This window comes from Magnolia sinica, chromosome 15 (genome assembly GCF_029962835.1).
Source record: "Magnolia sinica isolate HGM2019 chromosome 15, MsV1, whole genome shotgun sequence".
Classification (NCBI taxonomy): Eukaryota; Viridiplantae; Streptophyta; class Magnoliopsida; order Magnoliales; family Magnoliaceae; genus Magnolia; species Magnolia sinica.
This window is the reverse complement of record NC_080587.1, coordinates 72,676,750-72,686,048: the sequence shown is the minus strand read 5'-3', so window position 1 is coordinate 72,686,048 and position 9,299 is coordinate 72,676,750. Positions and strand designations below refer to the sequence as shown.

At 41.1% G+C, this 9,299-nt stretch overlaps 1 protein-coding gene across 1 annotated transcript; it reads right to left on the bottom strand.

The window, feature by feature from the left end:
- Nucleotides 1–3,139: 3,139 nt before the first annotated feature.
- Nucleotides 3,140–6,532, bottom strand: LOC131227397 (acyl-CoA-binding protein-like). The gene is made up of 4 exons (XM_058223193.1): nucleotides 6,481–6,532; nucleotides 4,566–4,683; nucleotides 4,395–4,457; nucleotides 3,140–3,252 (listed from the first exon to the last, which is right to left on the bottom strand). The coding sequence occupies exons 1-4, from the start codon at nucleotides 6,490–6,492 to the stop codon at nucleotides 3,176–3,178; spliced, it is 270 nt and encodes an 89-aa protein (XP_058079176.1). The 5' UTR covers nucleotides 6,493–6,532; the 3' UTR covers nucleotides 3,140–3,175.
- Between the last annotated feature and the right edge of the window lie 2,767 nt (nucleotides 6,533–9,299).

Sequence of the window (9,299 nt, the reverse complement as noted above, 5' to 3'; positions counted from 1 at the left end):
ACTTCTCCAGGCCCCACCATGATTTATATATTAGATCCACACCATCCATCAATTTTTCCATATGATTCTAGAGCATGATGCTAAAATTAAGACATCCAAAAGCTCAAGTGGACCTTGCCATAGAAAAGCAGGAAGGATTGAAAGACTGACATTGAAACCTTATTAGGGTCTACCATGAGGTTTATTTGCCATCTAACCTCTTCATAAGGTCACTATGACCTAGATGAAAGGAAAACAAAAATATCAGCTTGATTTAAGCCTTCAGTGACCCCCAAGAAGTTTTCAAGGATATGCATCTAAATCCCAATTTTTCTTGTAGTGTGGCCCACTTGAGCCTTAGATGTGCCTCATTTTTATCTCATGCCCTAAAAGGTATGGAAAATCAATGGATAGTGTCGATCTAATACATACATCATGATGGGGCTCATGTAAGTTCCATGTGCCAATGCTTCGGTTTCTTCTCTCTCCCGCGAGCAACGGAATTTCTTGACATGTGAAATTTATGTGAGCCCCATGATGATATATTTCTTAGATCCACATTGTCCATCCATTTTTTCAAATCATTCTAAGATATGATCTTGAAAATAAGGTAGATCCAAAGCTTAAGTGGACCACACCATAAATTGTAGGAATTGACGTTACAATTGAAAACTTCTTGGGGCCAAAGAAGGCTATGATCAAGATGATATTTTTGTTTTACCTTCATCCAAGTATGGGTGACCTTATGAATAGGTTAGATGGCCAATAAGCCTCACGGTTGGCCCTAGGAAGGTTTCAAGGACAATTTGTTCAATCCCCACTGCTTTTTGTGGTGTGGGCCACTTGAGCTTTGGATGTACTTCATATTTGGGTTTATTCTCTAAAATTATTTGAAAAAATTGATGGACGATGTGAATCTAATACAAAAATCATGGTGGGCCAGTAGAAGTTCCACACGCTTAAAAGTTGGGTTATGTAGCACGCAATCCATTGAGGAGAAAAATTCGGCATATTTTGTGAGATAGAAAATGACGTGGACAAATGGGAAGCATCGGCACTGAAATTTTCTATGCTCTCAACACAGATGATCTACATTCAAATTTTGTTTTCTTGTTTGTTTACAGATAAGTACTTGTAGCTTATGCTGATTATACCAGCATGCACGGCTTCCTTACACCATGCCGAAATGTTCGGTATTCGTTAAAGACTTTCATTGTGGTATTTTAATTACTTTCATTCATCTTTAAAGAATGTAATCAAGCACAACTTTAGAGTATTGAAAGTTTGTTTTCTGATTTTGAAATAAATGGTTCTATATAGAGTCATTTGCAGTGTAGAGAAATATAGTATGTAGTGTGATGACAGTGCACAACTTTATTTAAAAAATAAAATAAAATTTTGCAGACGTGTTGTTTGTATTCTTCTTCACGTATGAAGAATAGATAAATAATAGTAATCATGGTGCTACTAATAATATTAACATCATAACATATGAAGAAATATCACTAGATGAATAAATAGCGATGTCGGCTGTTAGTAGGGCTGAAAGTTGGGCAGGTTAAACCTGACTGGCCCATGACTAACCTGACATTAGGTTGGGCTTGGGCAGGATGTATTGGGTTCGCTCTCGGGCTTGGGCTGCACAAACACCAACCTGATAAACTTGGGTCAGGCTCGGGTTGAGGTCTCGGGTTGCCCGACCCAACCCGAACCCGATCGACATATAAGTTATAAATTATAATTGAGTGTGGATTGTCTGTATTGAAGGCACAAGAATTTCCATGCCATCGGGTTTCATTGGTCCACATCATTTTCGATGACTCAAAGCTTAGGAGATGAGTCAAATTTCTCTCTCCCAAATAGATTGCATGCTACACAACACGACTTTTAAAGGAGTAGTTATCTTGTATTTTAGCTTATTTGTTTAGAAACAACGAAATTCTTTACGAAAAATAACTACATACATAATTAATAAAATCATCAGTGCACAAAATAAGACGTATATTGAAAATGTATTAGACTAATGTAATAACGAAAATATTAGCATGTATCCACCTGACCAACCCGACCGAGCCCGCTTGGATTGGGCTTGGGTTGAGAATTCCCAACCCGAGGTTGGGTTGAGTTGGACTAGGGTTGAGGTACAAGAACCTTGGGTTGGGCTAGGGTTGAGCACCAACCCAACCCAACCCAACCCAACCCACCCACCTGACTTTCAGCCCTAGCTGTTAGAGAGACAATCGCAAATGCGCTCTTTGAATCAATGTAACAATGTTTTACGAGATTATCACTCTAATTTTATGTTTAATAGATTATGTTAATTTTATATTTGTGGTTTTTTGGATGATCATATGCATTTACTATTTGTGTTTGTGTTGTTGATTCAGTCTTCAGATGTCGTTTATGCTGATTTTTGTTGCCTCACAGCATTTTTTAAGTTGGAATATTTGTAGTTTTAAGGTTGTAACTTTGGGAATGTTCTGATGTTGCAGCCCTTTTCTTGTGTGAAAGAGACATGATTATTGGCAATGACCTGCAGTTGTAATTCATGGTCCCTGGCATTGTGGTAATTTTGATATGGCTGTGGTCTTCTACTAACACCTTCCTTTTATTCATGACAGTAAATATTGTTACACACACATGGTGTGGCCCACTTGGTAAGTGGAATTATCAATCAATCTAAACCGTCTATTAAGTTCAAACACATTTCATGGACTACAGTACAAAAATTACACTAATCAAATGATCTAATCCATCCTTGATTTGGCCTTACTTTTCTTAATCATCCTTTTTTCCAAGCTATTGATTGGATGGTTATAATTATCTAAGTCATTCTTTAGAATCATAAGCAATTGATGATGACCAACAGATGGATCAAATTTTTTTTTGGACCCATTTTGTGTAAAGAATCTTGATGGTTCATATTCAAGGCCATTAATCAATGGTTAATATTTGTTGGATTGGTGTGATGTTTTCATGGTAACTCATGAGTGTTGGACATGATGAACAGTCTGGATCAATGAATTAGAAGGTGTAAGTGTCCCAAGAAGAATTATAACTTATAATGCTTTGAGAGCACTGGACATTCTCTCTATTTTAATTAATATTCCATCTTTCACAGGAGAGAGAGAGAGAGAGAGAGAGAGAGAGAGAGAGTATATCTTAGGAACACAAGTACTTAAAACTGAGTTACAATCTAATGAAGCTTAGCTGCTTCCTGCCATTGCTTCACCTTTGTAATGTACTCATTCATTGCCTCTTCCTCAGTTTTCCCTACATACACATAAGAATCCATATTTACTTGTTTTAGCAAAGCAATGATTTGGGTGGGCCCCATATTGTTGGGTGCTGCCAAAACCTTCCAGATTGGAAGATCCTTGCCATCCAATCTTTGGTCTGCTTCTTAGAGTACCCTCTCGTATGTATCATTTTTTTGTAGTTGTCGCATTGGGATCTACCAATTGATGACAAAAAATGGGAAGCACCCTCTCGTATGTATCATTTTTTGTAGTTGTCTTTGCATTGGGATCTACCAATTGATGGCAAAAAATGGCATCAGATCCATGATGGGGACCATCAGATAAACGGTATGGATCGCCAAACCATGGGCCCCATTTGTGACAAATCCATACCTTCAACGGCATTCCATTCAATCTAGGGGTGCACACGGTTCAGTTCAGTCTGGTTTTGGGGTGAAACTGGACCCAAACAGTTCCCAACAGTTCCAGTAAAACTAGAACCGGAACCAGATCGTTTGTACCCCAGAGCCAAACCGAACAGGATGGTAAGAAACCAGTTTGGTTCCAATTCGGTTATACAGTTTTGGGCTTTTTATAATCCAATTCAATTGCACAGTTCTTGGGAGACATAAAAAGGCCAGGAAAGAGAGGGGGAATAAATAATTTTTTTTTTAATGTTTAAAAAAATTTAAAATTTAATATTTATTGACTGAAAGGTCTTGTTTCAAGTTCATATCCAAGGTTCGGTTCTACAGTCCAGTTCAGTTCTATAGAACCCCAAACCGAGAACTAAACCGAACTAACCAGTTTTTTGATTTTCGGAATCAGAACTGGTGCGCTTCAAAACCAGACCAAACTGTGTTGTCAGGTCAGTACCCGTCTGGTTTACCGGTTCCATGTGCAATCCTAATTCCATCCGTGAGATGTATCGTCAGATCAACGGCATGGATTGCCGAACCATGGGCCCCATTTATACGGAATGAGTGCATCAAGGCACTATACACACCCTAATGGATCGTGACCATTTTCGTAACAAATCCATACCCTCACAAGCTTCCCATGCGATCCATGACGGGGGACCATCTAATCAACGGCATGGATCGCTGAACCATGGGCTCCATTTACATGTATCCAAATCATCAAGACACTGTAACACACCCTAACAAATCCGTATACCTTCAACAGCTTTCCATGCATCCCATTTGGCCCGCTCCTTGGGGCTAAAAATCCCTGGTCGACCTGAGACATTAATGCAAATGGAACCAATTAACGGTCATGATGAGATGATCTAATATCAAAATCAAAGGCCATTATCGAAATCCGAAGTGGTTCCCGTAGCATATTTACCGGTGGTCACATTGCCCACCGTTGATTGCTTGTAAAGCCCATAGAGAACGAGTTTATCAGCATCCTTGGTGGCTGGGGGTAATGTCTTGGCCTTCTCGGCATATTCTTCAAACTCTTCCTACAAAACAGTCAACTGTCTAACATGAAAAACAGGAGAAAAGGAAAAACAAAAGAAGTTCAAAACTGGTAATTCAAACTCAGCCATATTGATTATTGAGTCAGGACTCGGATGAGCTGACTCGCTAGTTAAGGTAATGACTCCTTTCCGAAGGTAATTAATGCAGAGGTATTTTTACACCAAGATCAAGTGAGGTTGCCTATGAGATGCGGGGACACACTCAAGGTGGGCGAGTGTGAGGCGGTACCCATGTAATATGGGACCCATAAGGGAGGTTCGGTCCTAACTCACATAATGTAGGACCTGAGCTATGAGATAAATGAATTAATTCACTATTCTTTTTCAGTTGGAGCTTTTAGAGCAAATAATTAATTATGCTGCATCAAAGTGGTAGTACCACAAACCTAAACCTAAACGAATCAGGATATCTTCTTGAATCAAAATAAAAACCCTAGATACAAAAGATAAATGCATGTCGTGCGTATGGCATCATGATAGAAGTTGGATACTCCGTGGGCTTAATCAACCATCATATGGGCCACCATGTGAATTTGAAACATCTTTGGATGAGTGTTTGAAATTTTTAATACTGTGGCCCACTTAATTATTGAATATGTATTTTTTTTAAGGCATCCCATCATCATCATATCAAGTTCAGTTAATGCATAAGTTAAATGACATACATAAAATATAGCAAGTCCACACAAGCAATAATATTTAAACTGGGTTGGGTTAGGCCTTAGGATGACTCCTCTAGAGTTTGGGTGCCACTAGGCTAGCAACTCTCAATTTTCATTTCCTCATCCAAGTCGACACGGACTCCTTCGGACCGGTCACAAAGAAAAAAATTTTTAAAAAGGAAAAAGAAAAAAGGATATATATATTTATTGTAGAAGGAGAAGCCAAGTTCTGTTTGGATGAGGAAACGATAATTGAGCGTTGCTATCCGAGTGGCACTTTAGTGGGTGTTACCTAAAACGTGTGGGGCCCACCTTGATGTATTTGTTGTACATCTATTCTGTTCACCTGTTTTTCCATCTCATTTTAATATATGATCTGGAACCTTGAGAAGATCCGAATATTAGGTGGCCCACACCTTAAGGGTGTTATTCTAACCGTGTAGGGCGCACTTTGATATATTTGTTGTATATCCATCCTATTCATCCGTTTTTTCATCTCATTTTAAGATTTTATAGGAAACTCAGGAAGATCCAAATCTCAGGTGGACTACACCACTAGAAAGAGTAAAAAATGACCATTACAAACATTTTGTTGGCCACAAAAGTTTTGGATCAAGCTGATCTTTGTATTTTCCCTTCATGCAAGTCTTCTTGACGTTATAAACAGCTTGGATGGAAAATAAATATTAAGAAAACCTTACGTTAGGCCCTTTGGAATTTTTAACGGTGAGGCACTCAAACGCCACTGTTTCCTGTGTTGTGGTCTACCTTAGATTTGGATCTGCTTATTTTTTAAAATCAATTCTAAAATGGGTTGGAGAGACGGATGGACGGCATGGATATGCAAAAATTCATTGAGGTGGGCCCTACGGTAATGGTAACACCCACCCAGTTACACGTAATCCGCTCCCTAAACTATCACTTTCATTTGCTTCTTCAGCCAATCCGTTGAGGTGGGACCCATCTACCAGTGATCAGGATCATCGTTTGGTGGGTCCCACCAATCAATCTGATAGAAGTTGTAATCACCTACTATCAGAGATTTCAAAGCACCAAACTTGAAAAAAATTAAATTAAATTTTTAAAAAAAAAAAACTGAGAGAGAGAGAGAGAGAACCTTCGAAGCCATTTCCGGGAGAGATGCACGAGGCAGCTTGGAAGAGTCACCAATCGAGATTTTATGAAGATGAGCGGGATAACCGAGGAGGATTTTATTAGAAGAGGTGGGCCCCACCTCCGATATACAGACACGTATGCAGCGGTGGGATATACTCATTTTTTTTCCAGCACCATAAAATGATCCAGAAAAATAGATGGACGGCATTGATGAAACACATACATCATGGTGGGGCCCACAGAGCACCGACCATCAGCCATTGGCTGATGGCAGGGGGAGTAGCCAATCCGTTTCCGATGTTGAGACCCCGGATGCACCGAGCGGGTGGGACCCCTGACTGTGGGGCCCACTGTGATGTATGAGACTACATCCACACCGTCCAACCGTTTTGAAAGCTAATTTTACGGTATGATCCCAAAGAAGAAGCAGATTCAAATCTCACAAGGGCCATGACACTGGAAACAGTGGTAATCGACCATTAAAAGCTTCTCATAGTACCTGGATCCCACATCTGCCCGGTACGGACGTAGCTTATGGTGGTACCAGTACCACTGGTGCTCATGATGACTAATCGTCTGATGGGGCCTACAAGACGAGTGGCTTAGATTACCAAAAACCAGGCACCTTGTGGACCCTTGCTAGGTCGAACTATTCAAAATTAGACTTGCAGTTCAGTTCAACGGTTAAGATCAACCAGCCGGTGCTGTCTATTCTGGGCCCCCCGAATGGACAGCCCTAAATTGAATGGACGGTCGTGCCGACCATGTGAACTACAATGTGACTTTGTGGCTATTTTGTTAAATGGTGATTAGGAGGTGACAATGGGCCGGATTTGGGCCCAACCATGGTTGGCCCAGGCCCGTTGGCACTCAAGACAACCCAACGAAATCCTGGAACGGCCTAGCCAAGCAGGCCCAAGTCCAAGTCCAAGCCCAAAAACTTGGGTTTGTCATACACGGCCCAGTGGCACTGGTGAGGCCCTTACTGTGGGCCCCACCTTGATTATTTATTGTAATCCAATCCATCTATCCGTTTTTCCAGATCATTTTAGGGTATGAGCCCAAAAATGAAGCAGATGTAAATTTTAGGTGGACCATAGTATAAGAAACAACGGTGGATGAACGCTCCACAATTAAAATCTTCATAGGGCCCACATTAATGTTTTGGTAATGTTTAAATACCATCCAACCTGTTTATAAGGTCACAAAAAACTGGATGAAGGGAAAAAATAAATATCAGCTTGATCCAACTCTTTCGTGGCCCACAATAAGGTTTTAATGGCTAATCGCCACTATTTCCCACTGTGTGGTCCACCTGACATTTGTATCTACTTCAATTTTGGGATAATGCCCTAAAATGATCTGGAAAAACGGATTGACGGTGTGGATATGCAATACATACATCAAGCTGGGCCCCACGGTAATGGCCGCTACCTAATCCGCTCTCTAGCCACCATGCATCCACACATGTTAAACCATGATCATGTTAATGGGTTTTAATCGCCTCCGGATCGCACATCCTCTCCGTCAATTGTTAAAGTTCCTTTCTGAAAGGAAATCTTCACCGTCCATCCTGGCCAGGCCGCAGGCTGCGATTGGATCTCAATCCGATCAGTTGATCTCAACGGTTATGATGTGATTTGTAAGATGGTACTAACCATTCAATTGTCATTGAGCTGAGCTGAAAATCAACATTGACCAGGCCATCTAAACCGTCTGTTTTTCTTTTAAGTTTTAACCATCCATTTGGAGACCAACGATCCCATGGTTCGGATACCAACCTGTCGAATCTTCTGATATTACATCCACAAATTCAAATGCGTGCCACGTGTACGGTAAGCAAATTGCCATCAAGGCTGGGAATTCACACCAGATCAAATTCCTACAAGAGTTCGTTTTGCCTGTTGGACACAGGATCCTATGATTGGCCCCACGTGATAAGTGGAAAGATGATCAGAACCGTCAATCTTGTTTAATATATACTAGGTGGTCCACCCTAGGAAACTTATTCTGAACCGTTGGTTTTGACCAGCAACGTCAATTGATCAAATCAATGGTTACGATCATTAATAAAGCCAGCGAATGTAAAATTACCTTGTTTATGGTAGGAAAGAAAATATCGACGGTTCAAATGATCAGACAATCTCATCACATGTGGGCCCTACTGCATGGCTACATACGCTGGATTCTCTGTCGCAACAGGCTGTGAAACAGACACTTCCTGTTACTTTGAGGGTATTATCGTCATTATGGAAAAATAATGAAGCATCCTGCGTCTTATTCGCTGGGCCGGCCGTAATTTCTCCCGAGAAAGATGGCATTTGTGGGGCCCATCCGCACCCGAGCCAAAGACGCTCGGTTCCGGGCCTATATCCGAACCGACGAACCCGAGACGCCGAAAAGCTGATGCGTGTCCGTACGGTTAGGACGGACGGAACGATTCGCCTTCAGACGCTGTTTTGTTTGGCCTCACAGGGGAAGCGTGAGGTGTGGGACCCAGGACAGGAGACCCAGGACTTGCTTTTTACTTCCAATCTGGACCGTACATCTGGATCAATCTCAGTTGCCCATCCGTAGGATGCGTGTCTTTTGCTGATGGTACACGGCAGGTCTGCACATTTCATCCACCCGCAGGAGCACATGCCGATATTGCACACGGATGCAGATCCAAGCCGTTGCTGTGGTGGGACCCACCGTTAAGAGGAAGAGATTGTGCTTGTAGGCAGCCCGTGCAACCATTGTGACAGATATCGCCGAAAATTTTAAAATATCGTGATTTTTTCATGGATTTCTTTATTAATCGATATTATCACGATAAAT